This window comes from Fopius arisanus, unplaced genomic scaffold, assembly GCF_000806365.1.
Source record: "Fopius arisanus strain USDA-PBARC FA_bdor unplaced genomic scaffold, ASM80636v1 scaffold00003, whole genome shotgun sequence".
Classification (NCBI taxonomy): Eukaryota; Metazoa; Arthropoda; class Insecta; order Hymenoptera; family Braconidae; genus Fopius; species Fopius arisanus.
Window position 1 is genome coordinate 334,209 of NW_011887742.1, and position 26,209 is coordinate 360,417.

The 26,209-nt window shown below is 39.4% G+C and overlaps 1 protein-coding gene across 2 annotated transcripts in view; it reads right to left on the reverse strand.

The window, feature by feature from the left end:
• LOC105268351 (Krueppel-like factor 3) overlaps nt 1-26,209 on the reverse strand; it is a 148,153-nt gene that overhangs the window by 88,498 nt on the left and 33,446 nt on the right. For both annotated transcript variants that reach the window (XM_011307865.1, XM_011307856.1), the window contains exons 3-4: nt 16,347-16,436; nt 4,459-4,630 (exon numbers count right to left, since the gene is read on the reverse strand). In XM_011307865.1, the coding sequence (XP_011306167.1) occupies nt 4,459-4,630; nt 16,347-16,436 (262 nt within the window). The remainder of the gene's footprint in view (nt 1-4,458; nt 4,631-16,346; nt 16,437-26,209) is intronic.

Consider the following 26,209-nt stretch of genomic DNA (forward strand, 5'->3'; position numbering starts at 1 on the left):
GGGGGGGGATGTACAAGAGAGGAAAGAGGAGAGGATATGAAGAAGAGGACGAGGTACATGGCAATGGAATAGTGTGAGGCAGTGATAAGTGTGGGAAGGGCAGGTTGCATAAGACTCTTTGATATTATGCAAGGGACCACGTGAATGCGTCTGATGTCGCCCATTGGCTCACTTTACCGGCAATGGATTGTAAAAAGGGAAGCGTTCACACTACGTGTTCTATCCTACCCACATACACCGTCAGCCGTTGAACCCAGGAAGTGGCCGTGGAATAGCCATTCCTCAAAGGTTAACCCTCCTACTGCATTTGTATCGTATCGAGGTCGATATGGTGATCTCAATTGGGCGATCTCACTGGGATTATCTTTAGTGGTCGTTTGTTCGGGATTTTATTCACGGGGCAAATTTGCTTCTGGATGCTCAGAGAAAAGTTATGGGCATGGGGAATTTTAAAGAATTCATATTTGAGGTTTTCTCGAAAAAAATTGATGGATGGATTTTTAATGGTTTATGATTTTTGTTGTTTCATTTTAATAGTAAGGTTTCTAACGTAAAGACATTTTTTTTTTTAATTTGAAGTTTTGACATTTTTACGGTTTTTAGTGCCATGGGCCGGAAAATTGAGAACCAGAATATTCACGAAATAAATTGATTCGGCGATGAAGAATTCAACAGAATGATCAAGTCACTTTGTAATTATTAAAAATACTAGTTTTATCATTTTTAAATAAAAGAAAAAAAGTTTTTTCATTTGAAATAAAAAGGATAATTTTCCCGAAAAATTGAATATTCTCGAGTTACGAAAAACGAAATATTTAATTTGTATTATTTTTTCTGTGCTATGATCAGTAGACGATGAACATTATGATGCAATTGATGATTGATAAAATTTGTGACATGTAAATACGTAATGACGGCTGATGTATTCCCACGTGATGAAATGCTCGGTTAGTGGAGGATGGGAGACTTGTCAAAATTTGATTGGACACCGTCGACCTTACGAACTGTTAGAAGAGCGTTCAACAATCAAGGGTCTGTATTCCGCTATACCGTGGTAAGATACGGGTCTCTATGGGCTACATAGAAATAGTATGCGGCCCAATGAGACCTGGTGGGAGAGACGAAGGGGCCCATGGGGTACCGCGAAGGTCACAGGGCACTTCTCACGCCCTCATAGCATTGCGCACTGGAGTTTACTCCACTTAAATGTAACCTGTTGTACACCTTAACGTTGAGCTATTAGTGCTACACGGATGATTGTCCTAATGGCGTATGCGTATGAATTTATCATTAAGAATGGGAGAGGGATTCACGTGGGTGTTGGCATGAATTGTTCAATTGGTTCATCATTCTTCGATGACAATGGATCCTTTCATTTCAACATTTTCCATACCCCAGTTTACACTTGATTAATTCAAGTACTGTCCAGCAAAGTTACTAATCATGCCTTCAGAAAATAATTATTATTAATTACTATCACTATCCGACTTTTCTTCGCTACGATGGAATATTCCACAATTTATATTAAAGAGTAGACAATGTCTCGTCGGAAAGAAAATATATTTTTTAATTTGGAATTATCTTTTAAAAAAAAAGAAAAAAATATGCTGACAGTGGAAAAGTAGAGATGGTGTACCCCAGCAGTCACCTGTCTCAAAAGCTCAAGAGCAGCAACAGAGGATCGGAAAAGATCATATCTCGTGCTACATCGTCCGCGATATGACCACGCTCGCCTATTGCTACTTGTCTTACGATGCAACCACCGGTCCCAAGAGAGAAAGAGAGAATAAGGCCCCACCTCGACCATATATCCAAGCTTCGATACGATTTATCTCGATCGGTTGCCGACCGCTCACGCGCCAACGAGAGCCCAAGCGTGTTTAAGTATTGGGTGGCAAAACACATCATCCAAAACAATAAAAACAAAAACAATGATTCACCCATTTCCAATCGTGCCCCGATCAAAAGACACTCAACTCATGATAACAGTCACGCGAGTTTTCATTTTCCGGTTATTCTCAAATTTATTCTATTCTCAATTCGTTAGGCTTTCCTGGGACAAAGAAGAGTAACAACAAATGATTCCGTTAATTCTCTTACGCATCTAATCTTGATAGCTAAACCGCGTCTGCACAGCTAATTAATCAAAGACAATCAAAGTATGGGAGCGTCGACTTCACTCGACTCTCAACCCACAAAACTTTAGCACGCTATCTGTCATCTTTTCATTCTAGCGATAAATCTGCAGCATGGAACTTCATAAATGAATAGCAAAAATTTTATATTAACCGCCTACGTGAGTGTAACCGTCGTTATTACTACCGGATGTGAACTTTAAAAGCGAATTTTTATGGGAATTCACAATGCGATTATCTTCTTCAGATCTGCACACGCGTGCGCCTATTGACCTGGTCGAGGGAATAACTGTCAGATTCAGCGATTTCGCGTACAAAAAGAGGACATGGGTTGAATCGACTCAACAATCTGATCAATTCAAGTCATTCTCGTCAACTCAGACGGATTTTACTTTGAACTTGACTCGAATAAAGATGATAAACAAATAATATAAACGATCGACAGAGTTTGGAAATAAAAAATAGAGTCAAAAGGGTTCACGTCAATTATATCTCTCGGACAACATGGTACCCTAGAAGGAATGGTTTTTCGTTCCGGATCTCCCTGTGGCGAGAGATCATGTTTTATTTTCCATTGCATCACCCCAACATCCAGTCACGGGTCTACCGTACACCGGGTCTATCTCACATATATGGTATTGACGGACGCACGATAGGAATTTTCCGATAGTCTGTTATAAAACGGATGTCGGAATTTATAGACACAGTTGACGATAGGATGAGACTTGCTGCATAGTGGGATGAGTATTGTCTAATCTCCACGATGAACCGGGAGATTTTATTCCGAGTGGTTTCCCGTTGACCGCATACCCAATGTCGATGTCTGAGTTAATATCCTAGACCCTATCTTTAAAGACGTGTTTACTGGGAAAACAATAGAATCTCTGATCGTGTCTACCTTCGTGGAGAAATGTCAACAGAGGTTAAGATACACATCCACCTGTATAACCCACCTGTGAGTTAATTCACGTTCTTGCGAGATGATAGATTGTTATTGCAATGCCCGGTTGAGACGAAATTCCCGGGTAGACTCGTTAACCATGCGGACTACTTTGCCCAGACAATTACCATGGTCAGGTAAGCAGGTGAAAGTCGGGCTAAGTTGAATCAGCCACTAATAGGTGTGAAGGGAAAATTGTTGGCTTGAGACAAGTTTCATCTGCTGGTTCGCAGCAATTGTAATTGACTTTTTCGGATTTATGGATTCTATCATTCATCCCAGAAGAGCCGTCATTAATTAATTTGATATTCATCGAGTTTTTAGGAGAAAAGCGTTGCGCATTTTTGGGGGATAATAATTTTTGAAAGTTCAGGTAAGATCGGAACTAACATCATCAGCTTCTGGAGCAATGTAATTGTAATAATTGGAACCGAATGAGAAGTGGAGCTTTCAGTCCAATTAATTCATGAAAATTGATCAACATCAAAAATCATTAATTAATTAGGCAATTAGGGATTTGTCATTCTGTTCTTTAATATCAGATTGTCTGCGCGTGCTCGGCACGTGCATTCGTTCGAAATGTTTGGGGTTTAGCCACGACGTCGCGGTGGTGGGTCGATTTCGTCTTCCAGGTCTTGCCCTTACGGTGATTCAAGATATTCTGAGATCATTTTTCTTTCTCCTTTTTATGTAAGGAAAGAAAGTAAATTGCAAATTAAATCATTCTTTCCATATTTTCTTTATGAAAAAAATCATTTGATTCCCAAACTTTCGCGAATTTTTTCGCTCCGCCCGCTCCTAGGTAAAATTCGTATAATAATTCGCAATCTCCTTTGGTTTACGCGAGAATTCTCAAATCTTTACGATTTTCTATTTTTTTACATTTTTTGAATTTTTAAAATTTAACTACAACGTCGTGATGGCGGGTCAGATCGATCTTACTGATCCTACCCTTACAGTCATTCGAGATTGTTCGAGAATATCGCGATCGATTTCCTTTCCCCTTTTTATATCATAAAATTGATAAAGAAAAGAAAAGAATTTTCACGCGAGTTTTTTCTTGAATTGTTTAAACCTTATGAACTCAAGTATCATCTCAACAGTTTAAAATGGAGAATAAAGTAACAGAGAATTGCAGGGAGAAGAAAGGACATCCTGAAGTTTAACCTCTCCTATTTTTTCGTCCCCTTTGTTTTTCGTCGTAGCATTATGAATAAATTCAAGTGCAAGAAGGGAGACACCGGGGAATTCCGGTCACGAAATGGATTCGTGCACGAAAACCTATCTCGACCTTTTAGACAAAGGGCTGTACATGCCGGTCAAATGCAGAAGTGGTCCAGGATGCTGAATAATTAGGGTGTATTTTCATAAATGGTAACTCACCGGTTGACGGACAGATCGGCATTGCCAGCGGTGTGGGTGTTGTAGATGGCGATGGAATTCTTCTCGTTGTGGTAATTAATGCTGCTGCTGGACTGTAACGTGGCACCTGCAGCACCACCGGTGTCTTTACCGACAGATCCACTGGCTCTAACTGAACTGGCGGTCCCGCCGCCTGAAATTTTTTAAAAAATAAAACATTATTGCAACAATGTCACGATTTTTAGAAATAATGCTTTGTTGAAGCGTGACAGTTTACACTCGCTTTTAGCAAACGTGGGAAAATCCTGGGGGGAGTACAAATTGTAGGTGTGAGGCTTTGCTGGGGGCACATGTCATGGAATTTAATAAATGGATCATGTCGTGGGACACGATACTAATAATTCCAGTTGTTTGTGAACTAGTTTCTACAAGGCTACCGACGGTTATTCCCTCCGTATCTGTCATTTCGAAAATTCCAGTGCACAGTAAAACTAAACCTTTCAGATTTTTCCAGATTTGTGGTGAAATTTTTCTACATTCCGCAAGCTTCTAGCTGGGAGTCTAGAAAGTATTATTTTTATATTTTTCCAAATCCAAATTTAAAAGGTAATTTGAGTTGAATGGGTGAATTTAAAAGTTTGAATATTTTATCGATTTCAAATTGAGACTTGAAATTTCAATGAAAACCTTCTGATAATCTCAATTTGGAACTTGGTCTTAATTTTGGGCTTTGGCCAACTTTTAATTGAAATTTTTCATTGATTCAAATCGCAATTCATGTCGAGGCAAATATTCTCGATTCGAGACTTGAGAGAGTCTTAACTAGAATTTTCTCCTGAAATCGGTATTTAAAATAAAATCTCATAATATTGAAAATAAAAATGTTTCTAAAATAATGCCGACTGGCTTTTGTACACTCCACCAATTCACTCAAAAAAAAAAAATACTTCCGAATCTTGAAATAGAATCTCCATCATTAAAAAAATTCTAACATTAAAAAACTTTTTCTCCGCGCCCATAATTCAATTCCCCACACCCGCCATAAAAATACCGGAAAATCCCCAAAAGACCGGCGTATCAAAAAAAAAATAAATAAATCGATTACCCAAAAATTTATGCCTGCCAAACGTCTTTATTTCACGACGGGAATAAATACTCATTAAAGTCACTCGTCGTGCACGATGGTGCCCGGTTCCCTCAAAGCCCAGTCATGCGATCGTAAGTCAAGTATTTCCATCACATTAGTCTCTTAACATATGGCCATAATTTTCTCACCCCTGAATAATAATTGGAATGGCCAAAAGGCGAAATCCCCTAAGTACCCGAAAACCCATCTCGACTGAAAAAAAAAGATGATAAAAGAAAATTGAGCATTGGTTAATTGGATGCCAGTGATGCACGTAACGAAAAAAATCACTTGATATGCGCATGCAGAATGAAATGGGAGGCGCAGGAATCCCAACAGTACACACGGTGTATTGGTATGAGACACGCCCAAATGACGTCACATCCCATGCAATCTTGTCGAAATGATATGAACTCGGTCGAATCGGTTGAACGATAACCCCCAGTGCGAATTAAGCTGCTAAGAATTTATCGCACCCCCTCGCCGTATTTGGCCCCTCCGGCTAAAATATTCTCATCGTCTTATTATTTCTCTCTCTTCATTTCCCTTTACATTTGTTCATTTTAACGCGTCGTCGACTCCCTCATTGCACTCCACCAAAGGCCTCCTATCTCTTTTTACACTCTACAGCCAGTGCACTTATCTCCCGCCTCGTAAAGATGTCATTGATCATGCTACGAGTATGCCAGAGGTTATATTATTCCGGTGGTGAAACATATTCGCTGTATAACGACCCGAGACGCCTAGCGAATTAATACCAAAGAGGAGAGAATTGACCTTTCGGAGAATCCAAGTACTCATGACAAATCATCGAGAAATTAGACATTTTTTTATTCTTTTTGTTCCATCGGTGGACGATACGATCCTCAATCTGGATCGTTGAGAAAATTAACGGAATCATTTCAAATGCGCGAATTTTATGTCACGTGCAATTTCAGATGGATTTGTGAGTGAAATTTCAATAAATTTGTAAGTGAATTCTGAATACTTCTCACGCTGTAATCAATCAGGAAATCGTGAGATCGGTCATTTTTATTGAATATTTATTTCCGCATGTTTCCTGCGTAATCTGTGTTTCCGTGACATGACACCTGTTGAGGCAATGAACCGAGAACACGGGATAATGACTTCATCAATGTATGTCAAAGACGTTATCAGAGTTATCGCGAAGTCTCAATTATCCGGTCGTAATTATTTGTTCAGCAGCTCGACGTTGTCAGCGTGTCGGGGATAAAAAATAGTTAATGTTCGGGGGCTGCTCTCCATCAGCGTGTAGTCATTAACCGTGGAATGATTATTTTTCATGGGTACGAGGCGGTGAATCCCGTAAAACTGCTGGAGGTGGTACATTTGGTAATTTGACTTCGTTAAAAATATTGGGGTATATATCTTTCGGACTATCGGCTACTGCACCTGAGTATAATTCGTACGACCAGTATCTCACTGTAAAAGTCGGTAATTTCTCCTGACACTATACTGTTGGAAAATTACAATCGAAATTTCCAGAAAAAAACTTGAAATTTAAAAAAAATCTTCGTTGGCCAATTGTTCAATGTCGTGAATATTACGGTGCACTTCACTTATTGTAATTTCCGGAAATTTTGGGATTGAAAATTCAAAGTTTTATCCAAAAAAAAAAAAAAAAACTGCAAATTCGGTACAACTACTTCAGAAGAATTCCTAAAAATTCAATAAATTCTGATAAACACATCTGTAAATTTTTTGTTAATTAGAAACTGTTCGGAATTTAAACTCAAAGTATTGAAGTGAAAAAAATTTGATTTATGCTCTTCCCGGGAATTTAATGGCGATCTTCCGAAAATAATTTATCAGGAGACATTGACATTCAGTTATTTCTCGCCAATAAATCGATAAATTTTCCTGGAGATCAGAGGTGAAAGGGTTCAGAAATGCAAATCGGCGCTGATTTAATGCTCACGCATAGAACCCTCGAGTGAACAGTAGTCAGTCAATATTTCACGGATAATTCAAAATACTCGGAGATAAGGTGATTTATCTCTCCATTGATCACACCGTTTGCAATCTACACTCTACCATCTGTTTGAACGGATGCGAATAACGTAATATCATTTCCAATATTTTTGCAAAACCCTAGCAATCACGCTAACTACTCACCAACCCACCCGCTGAAAAATCCCGGTTTACACTTGACGATGATAGAAAATGATGCATTGGTGGTGATGACGTTGGATGCGTAAAATCATTGAGCAAGACTCCGAACAACCTGCCCCCTTCGACAGGTGGTTAATAACACTAAGATAAATATACTGAGAGAAATTTCCATGGTGGATTTAAGTGTACGGGAATTGTCAAAAAAAAACCTTTGCAATTCACAGAAAGAAATATTCAATCAAAATTCCAGTTCATGATTTTTTTTACAAAAGGATAATCAACTGAAAAATCAGGAATTATATTTAGTCCACAGCTAAATGAAGTCCAAAATTCAAGATTAAAAAAAAAATACGAAATTAATTTTGAAAAATGTCTAGTCGTCATTCTCAAGACTGGCAATCACTTAAATTTGCCGTTTTAGAAAATATAGTTAAATATACCCCTTTGAATACATAATAGAATTATAGAAAAAATGCGGAAGTTTCCGATCTGAAAACATGAAGATCGCCTTGGTTATTACCAGTGCCGAGACTAATCATCCAGCCTATTCTACGAAAGGTAATCGATGAAAATTATCATATTAAAGCCGACTCTCCTAGTTGTTTCCACAATGGGAGAAAGTCGAGTACTTTTTTTTTACAAGATTTTTCCGCTAATTTAAACAATTTCTTTCTGTGGGCGTATCAATCTTTGTGAAAATAGTCTATCCCAGTGCGCTCTCGTCTCGTTTTTTTCCGTATGCATCATTAAGCCGCATACATTTGATAAGTTACAGCGCATAAATAATATCACCGTAAGTAGAACTGGCCCAACAGGCCCAACATTGCGGGAGTATTTCGTACACAGAGATGCGTGTAGAGGGGTCCCTGATGATACATTCGACAGGTGAAAGTCGTGATGCTGTCTAATTTCATGGAGAATTTACAATTTGTAAGCTGGACCAACCCGGGCTACCGTCCTTATTGATTATTATCGTCCATTCGGAATATACAGACCGGGTACTGTATACGTAATACATTATACGCAATACGTGTATTAACAGCGGGAAGTCGAACCTCCAAGCGCCAGGGCACCCCGCCCATGGGGTCCATTCGGCATCGGTTAAATTAAATCGGCGTAATTAAGCACTGGTCATAATTTCGCCAAGTCATGATTCGCCGAATGTTTGGGGAATCGTCCCTTAAATCAGGGACATCGCGACTCCATCGGTGCCGTTATAATGAACTTGTAATTGCGCCACGGAGAGAACCTATTCTCTAAGTATTCTAGACTGCACTCGTGAAAATTTTAAATCACGGAGCGAATGGATAGGAAAAAGTCTGCGACGGTAATTTTCAACCGGGATAGGTTAAATTTTGTTTTCAAGATGTCCAAGAATTTCGAGTAGTCACCAAATTATATGGGATGAATGATAAAGAAAATTATATATACAAAAAACATATATATATTTTTCTTGCGTCACTCTGGTCCAGGGTTTTCAATAAATTTCGAAAAAATATAAAAATTTGAAGATATGGAGAAGGAGAAAAACGTTAGATTGTCCTGAAATAAACGGTCAAACTGGTATCTCTCCTTCGAGGATAATTATGAGGGGGTGCAAGCAATGTTTAGAATCGCTGAGTGACAAGCGGTTTGAACCAGACAAACATCTCACACCAGACGAGAGATGGGTAAATCGAACGAGTAAACGTCGTGTTTACGGTTGCTCCAGCATCGAAGCATCCTGAGAAAGGGCCAGTTGTAATGCACCACTGGACGAGACAGCGGATGATAAATCACATGGACTCGCCCAACGCCTGCCGATTAGATTGCTATGTACCTCAGCTTTCCCCTTTTTACCCATAAATGAATAAGAAAAAGCGGGAAGATGTAAAAAAAAAAAGCGGAGACTCATGTGCGAGGAGAATGGCGAGTTGGGTTCAGCAGGATGCTGGGATTTTTATCATCGTTTGTCAATAGATGCACATTGTCGAGGAAAATTATAAAGCCATTTCGCTGAATGCCTTCCCCTCCGTGATAATCTCGTTTTATTCATTTTTTTGTTACTCGGTCTTTTTTTCTTCCTTTTTTTTTTTACTTTTCTTGTTTATGCTCTAGCCGAGGCTACCGAGTAGCTAATGGGTAAAAAATCGATTCGCGTAGCACGAGCCAGAGCGATATAAAGCGCAATAAAACGCATCGGTGCGACTGTCTCGGAATATTGCGAGAGGACGAAGAATCATCTTGTACCGGTACTCCTGACAAACGGCTGCAGATGTTGTCTTGGCTATCCTCACTGACTCGACACGTTTTACATTAAAAAAGTGAAGATTTTATGGCCTCTCCCACCACACGGTGCCCCGGTATTTTTATCAAAATTATAACAAGCTTTGGAGGTGGAGGTTGGGGCCAGACGGGAAAAATTTTTATTGGTAAATTCACCCTCATGTCTGGTAATTCTAGCGGATTGAGAATCTGTTCTTGAAAATAGAAAATCGCCAAAAATAAAAATAAATTGATAAAGTCATTAGGCAGACCACTGAACCAATTATATTTTCTATTTCTTGTCGAATACTCTAGGATAATGAATCTCGAGTCATCCCCAGTTCAAAAATTGAATCACAATCACAATTGGGTTGTTCGGCAGATTTTTCGGGGGATTTTAATCGGATGATTTTCGTTCCGGGGATTTTTGTTGGGGGATTCTGCTCGGGATAGGTTTTCCCGGGTGAATGACTCCGTACACCTAAAGATTTTAATATATTTTTTACGAATGAATAATGATAATGAATTGAAGAAGAAGACGAAAAATCGTTGCAGATAGAACGTGAACCGGCGCCCCTAAATTCAACTAATTATGGTGATTAAAAATTTTTTTTTCTGTAAAAATTATAATATTTTTCATATTAAAAGTATAGTAATGAAAAATAATGAAAAAAAGATAAGTTACGATTATAATTCAAAAATGGTAATTGCCTGTGGCAGCATTGCTAGCCTGACAGTGCAATAAAAATTCTTTCAGTGTCAAGCTACCACAGGATTGCTAAGTGTCGGGAGAAATTTAACTGCATTTCTTTTTCCGCAACTTTTATACGAGTTTTCCGTTTCGAGAAGTTCAACATGATTTGGAATTTGGAAAAAAAGCTATTGGAGGATCGCCTGGAATTTTCTTAGGAACGTGTGTTTATGCCAACCCACACGTACGAGAGATCACGTCGTGGGACGCGTGTGAATTGCACGGACGATACAGCACCACGCCTTACGACGTGTGAGGTACAATTGAACAACGGAGAGATGTTGAATCTTTATTGGAATACAATACCAGGGGATTCGAGGGCTTCAAACACCCGGAAAAGGCAAGACTCACCCAATTTCTCGGGATTCGCACTGGCGGAGGTGGATATTTTTTACATTCTCGGACACTTGGGCTTTGTCCAACTACACTTGGAAATTCTTCCTCGCAACTCTAATTTCCGGGTTCATAATTTGCTCATGTCAGCGGTGAGTACCAGGTCTTTTTGGATTTTAAGGCCCAATAAAAGTACTAATTCGATGTTCAATTTTACTTCCTTACACGGAGGGAAATATTTAGTCAAAATTACGGAACTTTCTGTTCGCTTATCGATTACGGAATAGACGCGAAATATTCAAGTGACGGTATCGTAATTTTTCATAGATAATTTGTATTTACATAATTTAGATAGAAATTACGGAACGCCTCAGAAAAATACTGGGACTTTAGATAAAAATGACGGGATAGTTCTGGAAAATTTCCTAGAACCCCATTTCGCTCCGGAATTATGGAAAAGATAGGTAATTTTTATTGAATTTTCCTCTCCGTGTAGAAATAAGGCGAATGTCTTCGAAGACTTAGGACCCGAGAAATTTTCAAATTTCAAGTCCTTCTGAACTTGGGACTTGAAAATTACGGAATATCAAACTTTCGGATTCGTAATCGAACTCCAGTAATTAAAATGGGTATTAAAAGAAAAAAAAATATATCTAGAATTCTATCCTGAATATTCAATTAAATTTATAGTTTTTCAATCTCATTCGTATAAATAATTTAAAAAAAAAAGTCTAAGTCCTAATTTTTTTTTCAACTTATTACCTGTAAAATTCGAAATTCAAAAAAGTTCAAAGTCCAAAAGTATTTAGTACTATTTATTGGAATATTTAGACCTTTCTCGTGACCCTCTCTCCTTGCCTCATTCCCTTTCTCAATTGAGTATTTATCTCATACCATCTTTCAAAGATGAGAATGCTGCCTCGAAAAAAAATTTCCGCGATGAAATGCGGGTTTCCATTAATCTCAAACAAGTAAATAAATCATCAATTATTCAATTGATGTGTATTCAATAATTTACTGTTTCACGTATCAACGGTAAAAACGCCAAACCAGAAGGAACTGGACGGCTTTTCTTGCGAGAAAATAGAGAAAACTTAATTGAAGAATGTTTAATTGATTTATCATCCATATCAAGGAGCTTCCTCAAGTCATAAACTCGCCAGAGAAATGATAAATAGATCCAAAAAAAAAAATACCAACTCTAGTTGACCCCAACCGAATCCAAATCGATTTTTCGATTTAACCGATTTATTCGAAAAAACCCAGAAAGAAGAGTAATTCACCTCATGAACTCCGAAATTTTTAATAATTGAATTGCCTAAAATCAACTCGAGTTAAGTCAGGCAATGAATCTGGATCAAGTAGAAAAATCGACTGGAATCAGACGTATGTATTCCTTCAAGAGAAACTCGATTTATTCCATCGATTCGACATGAACTAACTTGACTCCCGGCATTATCCCGTTCAACTCGATTCAGAGCAACTCTAATGACGAAATTGCGCAAATTCCATAGCACCACGCAATTATTGTGTTATGAATAGTCATCATCACTAGACAGACGAACCGTGTAATTAGCTATTTATTCAACATGCGTATCGAAATTGTGTTGTTTTCCCTCAATTCTAAATACACGGAAAGGCATACCGATAGATGTACGCAATGTGCATTTACGATGGTGTCTGACCTTCGACCCGCGATTGCGATCCTGAGGGCCCAGAGCCAGCCCATACGCACCATTCGCCTAGGTCTAATGCCGAGTCGAAGGAGAAAAAAAAAATGGCCATAACCTTATGCAAGGAGAGGAGGCACAGGGTGTACGCGTCCAAGACACGTTTTGTCGTTACCGTTATCATGGTACACTGATCAAGCCAAGGCACATCTTCGTACGATTGCCGCCGGCGACGGAGTGTCGTACAGATCGATATTATATGCCAAACGGCATAAAAGATCTTTACAGCATTTGCCCTAGGTATCGTATGTGCATCCAAAGAAAAAGAGATATTTCTAGGCGACTCTCGACTTGATTCAAGCCGAGTCATTCATACACCAACAATCAGAAGCTAACGACCTGTATGAAGCGCAACGTTATGCATTTCAGAAAAATCAGTTGCATGTCGAACAATTGATTTAAATCAAACCCAAGAATCAAGTTGAATCAAGTTGAAGAACTGTCTTGAATCAAACTGAAAGAACTGCTTTAGTCACAGAATAAAGTGATTTACAAGTGGTAGTCACTTGATTCGAGTCAATTTCTCAATCGAAATTCAAATTGCTGAGGAATTACTTGATATGTACGATAAATCTGAAATGAAGAAGTGGCTAGGAGCCAGATAGTTCAGTTAAGGGAGCACTCGATACATAATCAAAAGGTCCCGGGTTCAAATCCTCGTCTGGACTATCCATGTTTGGTAACCATCGGTTAACAGAATGCCTCGTATTTTCCAAATTGTTCTGCCATCTAGTTCTCTATAATAGATTTTAATGAAGCCTACGTCCTGCCTATTCGAATGGAGTAAATGAGCAATTGATTCAAAATGGACTATAACCAACGTGAAAAAGCGATTTTAATCAAGTCGAAAAATGGATCTACACCACAATTTATCCTTATCCGTCACTCAGCACGCCTCCTCAAGCACTGTACTACAATTTATCTTGAAAATTTTTCTCCTTGCATATTTAGAAATTCCTCCTAATTAGAATCTGAAAAAGGCTTACGTCGGATAGTGGCCGTATACCCCCTACCCGTAGTAAGTTGAACGGGCACCAGTCCTAGGGTTATTACCTCTCTTCCCCGTAAGTCTCGGGCGCTAATCTCCGTAAGTGGCAAGTACCTGAGGTAGAGATCCCTCGACTCCATCTAGCCCACTTGATCCCACAGTCTGTCGGTCTTCCTTTCCCGGTCCCAGTGAAAAACATTGAAAGAACAGCAAGTGATCCCCACAACACCTAGACGATTCAGCGAGTGAAATAACGAAAATCCAGAGGCGCTCCATCAAGGATTCCAAGACTGCCGAAGCCCCACGGAATTCCAACAATCACGAGTAATGGTAAAATGGCAGTGGCAATAATTTAAGATCCCCTTGCGAGTCTGTAGGACCGGGATTTAGCCCCTGTGCCGTGCGACATCTTAGAGAAAGGTGGCTACACGTTGTCGTTGGCTTCTGGCCATTGGAATATGGACACCAGGCTGTGTCAGAAGCCGGCAGGTTCATGCGTTCTCAGCTCCACAAGGGACGAAGAATACACCCAATGCATATACATGGTCCGTATCTACCTCAACGGCACTGCAACGCGTTTGTATTGTTGCCGGCGAAGGCTTTCTCAAGTGCTTTACCGTTATCATCAGAGTAGAGACGATACCTCCACAAGATCCACACTGAAAAAATGTCAATCGCGCATACAAGAGTGCACCGGTGACTAGACAGAGACGGTATATTTATTAAGCCAGGTTTGTGGATGTCTAAGTATACGGCTTTAACAGTACACACTGTCTTCGAGTAGCTTCTTCAACCCTGACCCCTGGAAACGGTATTCATTTTCTCCCATCCTCCTCCCATTCCAAATGAAATTCCCATTTTTTCTTTTCTCCATCATCAATAAGATGGAAAAGAAAATGAGAAAAATGGAGGGGGGTTGTACGTAGATGGAGTAGGCATAGGATGAGAGGCAATCTCGAGCAAGAAAATAAACGCTGTTGAATCGTCGATCTGCCCACGTACATCAGCGCCGTCGGTCACTCTTCCCTGAGAAGACGAGAGAGGCATCAACTGGCGCAATCGCTGGGCCCCGCAAGCTTTTACGATTCACCCGCGGTGGTACGTGCGAGCACGATCACCACGGATAAATCGAACTTTGACGCCTCTCTTCGGGTATTGGTGGGAGACGATAAGAAAGGAAATAACTCTTCAGTTGGAGGGGGGTAAGAACGAGGCATCTCGACGGTACGATATGCAGCCTAAGAAATCCCCGTAAGATCTTCCCACAGGACTTGTTACTCTTTATCGTACATTTTCCACCTCACTTGTATTTTCAAGCTACCCCAGACACATATCCTATCGTCAGAATGAAAAGGGAACGCGGATAAGATTAGTTCCGATTGCTTGTTCACGGAGTTGGCACGAGTTATATGGGGAAGGGGTTGTGCCGGCTAGTCTTGGTCAGGCATCGATCCCCGAGTCGGCTTGCAGACGGGCCTTTTGCCTCCTGGCTTCTCTCGGCCGTTAATGAGTCATGTTTAATTGGCGTGGGAAGAGGAGCTAGCTCACTCATCCCAGCTGAGGATAACGGAATCACACCGGTGGATGCTCTCCGCTCTGTTATGTGGAGCCATATTCAACGCTCGGCTATTGGCGATCCTATGAGAGAGTCACATCTCATTGGTGCACACCATCAAGTGGATTTACCTCTGGATGAGTTTAAAGCTATCCGAAAAATGAGTGATCATTCAGGTCGACGGCGGGTTCGGTCAGACTCAGTCACTTGAACTTTATCGGGCTTTAAAAATAAATTTATCCAGACCAAAAATTGGTTTTAATTGACTCCAGCTGATGTATCTATTTGCATCCTTCTGAGTCACAGTTGATTACTTCCGTCGATCAGATATGGAGGTGGCTGGTCTTGATAGAAATCGAGTCGTCGAGTTGATTCAAGACAAACTGAATCATGTCGTTGTGGTAACGCAAATGAAGACAGATCGGGCCTCGTTTCACGTCATCAAGAACTCGAAATATTGAATTGATTACCTAATATTAATCAAGTTCAATGGGATTTCATTCAAATCCTCAACGACTTGAAATGGCCTATGAAATTGAATAATTTTGTCAACTTGACTTGATTGAACTTGATTTAAAAAGTTTCTATTGCGTGGTGCTTTGGCAGTAAAAGGTTGAAAAATCGACACTTCGGGATGACTGAAGTGTCGAGTGTCTAATCTCTAGCCGCACTTTCTCACCTAACCGACCTGACAACAACAGCGCACCGTACGTGTTGACATGCTGAGCAATGCCTCTGAAGAGCGGTGCGCTGTGTCTTTTTTTTTTTGTCAACCCGACATGCGCTATCACGCGGCAGTACACAGGAGTTGTATGTAGTGGTGTCACCATTAGCAATCACTTCGAGGGCCATACAAGCCGCCTTTACGATTTGGGTGCCATCACGTACGCGTCAAGAGCAATAAGCCAGTTTCCATCGCGGGAGCCGTATGCTCAACCAGCTGAGAGATGTCCTTATGTTGCATGTGTGAATAGGTGGGGCTGGTTTGATTCTTTTGTTGGATTTTTTTACTGGAATTTATTGGTTTTAAATTGACGGGGTGTACTTACCTCTCTAGACGTTGGTGTCCCCAGGATGCAGGGGCTGTCTGGACGGCGGGGCGCACTCGCCCACCGCTTGCTCGAGAGCTCGCTCTCCTCCTGAAACATTTAAATTCATTTAAATTATCTATTCTTTACGTACGATAAATAATTAATAAATAATTTTTCCATGAAGATTTAATGATCGGTTAGTAATTTATTGGAATCCAGCTGTCACCATTTCGCTATTTCAGATTATTTATATTTCGACCAAATTTCCTACTGGGATTGAACTTAAATCGACAGCTTTCATTGGTGATTCCATAAAATTTTGAATTGTCAATTACGGAATTCATTCAGATTGATTCAGCATATGGAATTTTTCATTGATGAATCAGATAATTTTGTGGCGTAACAATTTTTATTTAAAATTGAATTGAAACTCGTATAATTGAAAATTCAGAAAACCCGGTGAGTGAAATTTCAGGAAATTTTTAAGAGTTCTTGCACGCGCAACTGGGGATTGGCCAATGAAAAAACCACAAGAGATCTCGAAAAAGTAGAAAGGCAAGACCAATTAGTCCCCTGGAAAGAGCCTAAAAAATGACGATACTCCTTCCTGTCTGAGGTAGAATGTCACTTGAGAATATAATTAAGATGGCATCTTGGCGCGGTGTCAACGGCTGTCGCTCCGTGGCCTCATGGCATCAGCCGCTCGGCAAAAGACATTACGAATATGGTGGAGAATTACCCTACACCGCTCACTTGCACGCGAGCGCAGTTATTAAAACGTTAAAACAATTACATGCCCACCCGAGACACACGAGATATTACCAAAGTACAGAGCGTAATAACAATTATTCCTGGAGTTCTTGCTGATTTTCCGAGTTCAGAGGATGCTGCAATGACGCTGGGACCACCCGCCGACAATTTGCGAGGTGAATTGATTCTGAATGCTAGCAAATAATCTTACCCCCTCAATAGATCACGTAATGGACTAACAAAACTCCTTTTTGCAAATTAAATTTACTCAATATAATATTCAATAATATTCTCTCTTTGAAGTTAAAAAATTGCGAAAGCTCCGGGTGAGTAATTTTTTACAAAAGAAATTTCATGACGTACAGAAAATTAATTGCTTCATTTTCAAGAGATTTCGATCGGAAATTTTTCGCATTTTTGTAGAAAGAGGAGTTTAATGTTTTTTTTTGTAAATTGCACATTCAATGATAAGAAATTCGAAATTCGATTTAATTCCAATTAAAATTTCGATCATTGCGTAAAATAGGGATTAAATCTCAAATATTTAACGTTTTTTTCTTAAAAAACGTCAGTGACTGAAAAGCAGGAAATTCGAAATATTTATGAAGATGACATAAATTTTCGTATCGAGAAAAATTTTGGACGAGACAAGAAAATCGCATCTAATTCGAAGAGTTATCGCTTATTGAGAGAACAAAAAGTGTTTTATCAGGAGATCGCACCAATTCCAAAATCGACAAGAGATTATTTTCGTCATTAATCCTTTTTTAAATCACCTGTGTACAGAAGCCATTTTTTGCGGCAGTCTGAATTCGGAAGATTTCAGACAAAAGTGTGAGTTGGACGCACCGCGTTGAAAATACTGATGTTGCGTTAACTTTCGCTAGATTTCTCCTATTTTCCGTAATGCACTAGGATTGCATTTGAAATTGAATCGGCCACATTAGACGATTGCGCCCACCATTAAGTTAAATTTCATCCACCAAACGCGATCACGTCTCGCCTCGAAAATATCGGAGGAGCGGCACCACCGTAATGACTCCATAAGGCGTCCGCGTAAATTTTTTTCACGATAAGAATGAAGGAGGAAGTCATTATTACACCACTGTAATTCATATATGATCGTTGAGTGGTTGATGAAAAACACATTCATTCACACCGAGAAGATCTCGTTTTAATGGCGAATTCATTATTCCATATGGCATTGTATCGGTGACTTTTGGATTCTACCTTTCCCACGCGCACTTCTGTCAGTCCTTAATGCTAATGGATTATTTTATTTTATTTTTCATTCGTTTTAGGTGATTTTTTTCCCCGACGATGAACCCCCTAATGGATATTCTAACGCATTCGCCCCGGTAATCCGTTTAACCAGCCAGGAGCAGTAGGAATTGTGTCATAAATTATGGAAGCGGAGATCATAAAAACATGGCTATGAAAATGATTTGCGATGGAGTGCAGTGTCTAACCACTACGATAAACTGTACAGCCACCCAAAATGTAATACACCTGTTTAATGCACACCTTGTATGGAAATTGTGATCATCAGTGCGGAGTATGATTCTGTGAATACAGCGGAAGTTGTAAACACGTGGGGAATTACTTCAAGGGTGCACGCCCTGAAGATCGGATGGGCAGGCTACCATTTCATTTTAGTTGTTGAAACAATGGAAGAAAAAAAAATCCTCTCCCGAAAATATATTCATCCAACCGTTAAAAATCGAGGTATTTTCACCTGATAATACCAAATGGAAATAGAGAAAATGAATGATTCCGGTATTTCGAATTCAGAGTCGATGAGAAATTCAAAGAAACATAATTATGTCTCAAGTCATCAAGACAAATGAATAAAACTATTTTTTCTCAATTTCTCAATTCAACTATATTCCGCAAAAATAATGAAAAATCGATAACTTCTCGAAAATTGAAAGTTTACGTCAATTTTTCCCTTAAAAAAATCGGAAAACAGCCTGGAATTTGGCCCTAAATATTCATATAGTCGTAAAGAATTTTTACTTGAATTTTACCGGCCAGTAAATTTACTTGCTACACGGAATCACATACAACGATTTGCATCCAAAATGTCGGGATTGTCTTGTAGTCAATTAACTTTTTTCTAGTTACCGTATGAAAATATCCGGACACTTATGGATTTTGGCACTGAAGCCAATTTTATCAGAGCCATGGTGAAAGTGCAGGGAGCCCTCACACCCGCATAATCATGATAGTTGCATACGGAAGTAGAGCCGCCCATACATGTGCATAAAACGGCGCCAAGACGGCATTTACCTTACGTATGAATTACATCTATGTGTGCACACATTGGAATCGGCTAAATCATGTAGCAGCCCCGTCGGCACGTGTTCTTGGTTAAATATTGGATATTAGATTACGCGAGTGGATTCATGCGTCTATATTTGCATCACGTGCTACAATTATTATCGAAAGATTTGGACCCTCCCGGAGGAATCACTCAAGACGCTTCGAATTATTATCTCTCAGAATTTCAACCAACAGAATCGGTGTATTCAATAATATTCCGTAGATTACGCAGAAAAATAACTAATTTTATTCAAGACCTTAAATTTATCGGATATTTCCCAGTTGCTTGATTGCGTGGCAACGAGAGTTGGTAATTTTCGGAAAAAAAATCTCTCCGGATCGTTAGTATGCAGAGGAGCTTGTGGGAAATATCTGATTATTTTTGAAGACTGAGGAGTGTCCAGAGGATAATTTTTTTAATCCTGATTTTGGTCTAATCGATATGCAGTGTTCTTATCATTTCATCATAATTTTTAATTAATGTGATTTTATCATGTCATTTAGTCAACGCCTATAAAATCGATAGTTTTATCTCCCAATTGGATATTGCCAATCAGAATGCAGCGGTCAACATTAGGAGGTGGATTGCGGAATGTTTGAATAAATTATGTTAATAGAATAACTGGATTTCCATAGGGAATCACAGAGGATTGAAATTAATCGGCGAAATGAAGAGCTACTGCGAAATATTGACAGGGTAGGAAGATATATCCAAAATGAAACTGTCGGTTGACGTCAAATAGTGCGTTCTCATTGGTCGAGATGAGATTGGAAAAAATAATCAACCATATTTGGGATTTTTCTCGGCTTTGCCCTGTGAGACCAGTTTCTTATACTTGTGCATGAAGTCTCGGAGTTTGCGCGAGGCAGCGGCTATTAGCGATTCGTTTCTTGGCGAGCGACAAGTTAAGGTGTAAGTCGATACTCCTGGGGCAAGAAAATTATGGACTTTTATACTTGCGGCGAATTAACATTGAGTCGATGAGACTGCTGAACCGACTTGCGCGGAGAAAAAATAATGACAAAAAATAATATGGGAATATACGGAGGGAAAAGTGCCGTAATAAGTGAGTCGAAATAGTGGTCCGTCACGGAGAGAAAAAGTTTCTTAATGTTGAAAAAAGAATTCGATAGAAAATAAAATTCAAGATTCATGAAAATTCTTGAAGACTTGTTCTTAATTGATGAATGAATCAAGCTAAATGCCATTAATTTATCCGAAAATTTGAAAACATGAATTATAAAATTAATGGGACATTTTCCTCAAGGTTCGCCGCCTAGACACAAGGTGTCAAGTATCACCAAAAAATTTGACAACTAGACTCCCGGAAAATATTCAACAATGTGAAATACTAGTGATTTTACAACTGAAAATAGAAAATTACTTGAATTTTTGATAAATTACCCGATTTGTTGATGAAGAATTATCCAATAATTAGTCACTGACTAGTTGTTAAAAATGTAAAGTTTAATTTTCTAGCAGTGAGGAATAAATAATCGTCGGAGTGTTGGAGAGAGCGTTGAAAAGCTCATCAACACTGGGCGCCTTCCTCGGAGTTAATTTACCAAGGGATATCAACCCCTTCTGGGAATTTTCACCACCGTGGAAAATGATAATTCCCACTTGACCAAAGAAAGCCACGAGGAAGTTGCGGCGTAAGGAGAGCCTATCTCCCTGCATCAGCATCTTCCACGGTTTGACCCAACGTCTTCCTCGATTTATAGCGCCGAGCGCTCGGTTAGATTTGCACTGGCGCACACAAGTCTCTTACGCCTCATGCAATATACGCGGAAAATTCTACCAACTTTAAACTATCTGCACTCGTGTTTATGTATTTGTGTTGCGTATAACCATCGTTATCACGTGGTAGCGGTTGGAAGACGAGGCAAGTTGGGCCCCGACGAGTCTCTAATCTAAGATCGTGTGTGTACCTACGGGAACGCGTTTGTCCGTCCCTTGCCCACTTGTACAGAGTCGTGACTCTCGCGACTTTGTTGGGCTTGTTATAAAAAATTTCATCTATGAATTACACGTTGAAATTTGCATTTCCAACGATAAACCCTGCATTTGATGGATTTATCCGCCGTCAAGAGAATCCATTGTTTTTTTTTTCCACTGACAGTTACCCGGGTAAAAAAAACATTGTAATCGGAATATTTTTTCCAGATTTTCAAAAAATTTCTGGAAAACTTTTCAGAATTTTTTTTTTTTGGAACAAAAAAAAATCGGGATACGAAACAATTGTATTTTTGGGAAATGTTTTGAGAACTTTTTCAGAAATTTGTTTCTGAAAATTTTTTTTATAATTTTCTAGAAATTTTTGCGAATATCATTTGTTCTTTTCATTATACTGTTCTTTTCTTACTTTTCTAATTTTTCAATGTTCTCAGAAAATACGCCATCTAAAGTATAAAAAAATTTCCTATTCAAATTTTTGAAAAATTTTTCAAAACCTTTCCCAAAATGCAAAAAATTTCGACGAAAAAGATGAAAGAGGGGAATAATCCCGAGTTCAAGGATCAATATCCCGAAAACAGGTGTAATTAATAACAAACGCGGGAGTATGCGGTGGGACGAGTGCGTGGCCAGTGGACGAGCGTTTTGTCACCAGTGATTGGCATTTGAAAGGACAAACGCGTACAATTACCTTGGCTTCGCCCAGAAGACGGCTTGCTCTTTGGATTCAAAGAGATCTGCGTCCTCTCCCAATGAAAATAATATACATTGAGCTGTAGAGTCCGCGGGTTTCTTTGAAACTTAAACAGCACAACGGCGTATCGCCGTTTTTTCCCCCATCCCAGTGACTTTTGTTTCTCCCTTTTCCCTTTTTTTTTCTCTCTTTCCCTTCATTTAATCGCAATCTTACCGACGTTATAATGAACTTCCAAGGCGAATCCATTTAGTATGGATTTTATGTGCATAATCGGGTGGAAAAAGTCGCACAATGAGGCGTCAATAGTTTTGTAGTGGATTTTCCGTTTTGAATCGCCGGCGAAAGAAACGTCGGAAAATAGAGAATGAAGGAAAACGAGTGGCCGATGGAACCGCGTTTGGTAGTGGAAACTCGATCGGGGTAAATAAAAATTCTATGCGTTCGGTATGGCTTACCGTTGGTACACATCAAGACGAGGCGGTGTACATCAATCGGGGGGACATGCGGAGAGGAGTCTGAGGCCACAGTTGTCTCGGCGACTTGAGAATAGCTATGGGCTATTTCTTGTAGCGGGTCTCGTCGTCGGGATGTCTTTTACCCCCGTTTGCACACAGCACTGGGACAAAAATCGATTCGATTGTCGGGTTATCCTAGTGCATTTGCCGCCCTGGCACTTGTGGGTGCGCGAGGCACGACGTGTCGCCAGTCTTCCTGAGATTTACGGTGCCTCTTGTAATAAAGTCCACTCATCAGCATCGCGTAATTGCCCTCTTCCATTCGGCCTCTTTTCTTCATTCTATTCTGTTTCACTTTCTCGGAAATTAATCGTGCTTCGCACTGAAAATACCACGAAAATACCGGAAAAATTACCTTACCAAACTCAGACTGTCAGTTTTTCAGTTTTTTTTTAATAATTATTCTTTATTGACGAGATCAGGATTTTGGAGACGACAGTTGCCTTTTGTAACGTGAAAGGGGGTGATAAGATTTAATTTTTGTATTATTTAAGTTTATAAATTATATTAAACATTCCAAAGCATAATAATTGATATTTGAAAGCGTGAATTTTCAAGAAATTAAACGATCCGTCAACAAATAATTATTAAAAATGTTAATTCTTTCACTGAAAATTTTAAGAGAAACTTTCCCCCGATCTTAACAAAAATCCAAATCGATTTCAGTTATCAAAAATTTGAAAAAAATTCTACTTTTTCCCGACCATCCAATAGAATTAGGTTAATGAACCTGAAGATGGTCCCAACAGATTGAGCTGACAAATCAAACTTCTATTCCTGCCCTAATGCGAATATCGCGCGAGATCAAGGCAACATGACCTGACCATCAAAGTCCGGTGGATCAATTGGTGAGAGAAGACAAGGGTGAAGCTGAGGTCGAGTATTAAAAAGACACGCAACAGGGTCATTCACCGTTGGTATGACACACCAAAGAATTGCCACGGACAATTCCATCAAATTAATGCCCCTCGCCGATTTCTCACTCCTTTCTCATTTCGTAACCGAGCCAGGGTAAATTGATGAATCCACGTTTTGTGTTGGTTTTCACAATGTCTGGAGTGATTTTAATTATCAAATAAATGAGCAAACAGAGAACTCCCGGGTTTGTACGGTCATTAAGCCGTGACCACCTTAACCGGATACAATCGTGCGCGTCAGCTGGAAGAGGCTACCTACATACAACATTATGCGTCACCGCGTACCTCTTTCCATCCCAACCATTCAGAGAATCTATTCTCATTTTTATTTGTTGCAAGCTATCTCTTTGTCCGCGAGGTTCATCAATATCATAAAAAAAATTGTCGAGAGTTATTGAGCACTCCGACATCCTACCATCAGCCCATTCACGAGTTTATGATCGTTTCACCTAGGATTATGTTTCATCAGGCATGTGCCAAAAGACAGCACAATTATGGGAGGTGGAAAATATTTTCAACTGTTGGTGGGAATGGATAAAAAAAATTGTACGTTTTATACTTATTTTACATCATTGGTACGTGTATCATAAATCCGTGACATCCGTGCCTTGAACCAACGTGTCTCTAATCACCTCACCAGAAGACGCTCCCAGGCTGTTGCCACAACTGAACCTCCGGCATATTAACGCCTTATAAAAACCCCACCCATTGGAACCCCCCACTTTCAAAAATCCGTGGAACACTCGTCTTCGTGTGATGTAACCCTCATGCGTGTCGAGAATCATCTTCACTTCAGGAATCAGGTACTCCCATCATTTTTAGATTTTAAAGGCCATTATAATTGACGGATTCGCACTATTACTCGTTGTTGCGAAATTACTCATGGAATTTTAAGTGAAATATTATTCTTTTGAAGTGCGAGAGTTTTATTCTATGAAATATACTGATTGAGTATGGATTTTCAGGAGAGCGGTGGTGAAGTGGATTGCGGAGGGCAAAATATTATGAAATTTGAGATTTCACTCAAGTCGGAGGCAAACTTTATCATTTCTGTGCAAAATTACTCTGAATCGTCAATATAATGAAAATTTAAAAATATATATCGGCTAGGATTTACCGATTTTTTAATTGATTTTGAAGGATCAACGAAACTGATATTTAAATCCGAATCCCTCACGAAATCCTTGGAATTTCCTTAGAACTCAACCATAAAAAACGAATTTCCAACAATAAATTCACTGCAAAATTGCCCCATTCCTAATAATTTCAGTAAATTCAAGTGGTAATCTAATCCGAAAATGAATGATATTTCCTCGCATTAAAAATCCGACCGCACCTGTTCCTTGACTTGAAAAAAAAAAATCCTAGCAACGCAATTTTCTAATTTTCCATGGTAATCAACGAGGTATTTTTTATCGGTGTGATAATGAATAACGAAGAGAAAGTGGCATTTAGTCCAGCAGGTTAGAGAATGAGAAAAAGAAAAGAATGAGCCCGACGACAGATTAGACGTAGCAAATCGGCGAGGAAGATGGTGTACCGGTCAAACTCTCATGTAACTAACATCAGATGCATAATGCATGTAAGTCCTAAGCAATAGGTGTCGAGGCGACAATGCACTGGCGTCTAGCATTATGACCCGGTGCAAGGACAATGCTCTGGCTCATATATTCCCTTGTCTTCGGCTGAAGATCTACCGCGTGATATAACGCTTGTAAACCATATTGTAATGGTAATACATGAAATCTATTTTGTGTTTTCGATTTTTAACCGGTGTTAAATTTGAATTTCAATGATTTTATCGAAAACATTGGCTACCGAGAGATTTATTGCCACACCAAGGGGATAATCGAATCTACGACGGTAATATCGGTTATTCTCAATGAACAGTAGCACAAAAGTAACGCAAATGTTCGTTCAAACACATACAGAATTTGCTATAACTCATAGGATGAGGTCACTGCGAAGAACACTTAACGAGGTACCCACAGTACCTATTGTGATCACCAGGTGAATTTTTTACAGTACGACGGTACAAGGAGTAACAAATTCCGCGGTACGCATACATTAGTCGCATTAATACGGGCTTGGAATTTATTAATGCCCATATGATATTCATATACGCACAAACAAGTGTGGTATTTACGATATAACTTTGCGATGATATATTCCGCGTGTGTCTCCCTCCATTGTTCGGTGCACACAGATTTTACGGTGCAAGTGCGCGGACGAAAAGTGTTTACCATTTTCGCGTGAAGTTCTATGGAGAGAGAAATTTTGATAGGCTCAACAAATTTCAGAGAATTTGAAGGGGATTTTGGGTGGCAATTTTAGGCTTTCGTTAGACTCAATTAGTAATGCGAAATAAATAATTTAACTGATTTGTCAGAAATCGAAAAATTCAGTTGTACGAATTGTATCGAAAAATTGACGTGTAGTTCGGAATTGAAGTGCACCTGAATTTCGGGAGAAAATCGAGTGAGGAGTGAGGAGATACTTAATTTAATTGCAGTTGTAATAAAGCACTAAGTAACAACGTGAAAGAGCCGGTAGTGGGGAATGGGCCGAGAAATAACCTAGGTCTCTTGAATCGTTAAACCCACACAAACTCGTAGAAAAGGATATACGCGGCGTATAACAAACACCCCGGTAGTACCTGATGAAATAAAACAAGAGAAGCCCTCGAGGAAGGGCGTGAGGTGTACGAGGTATGAGGCGCCTTT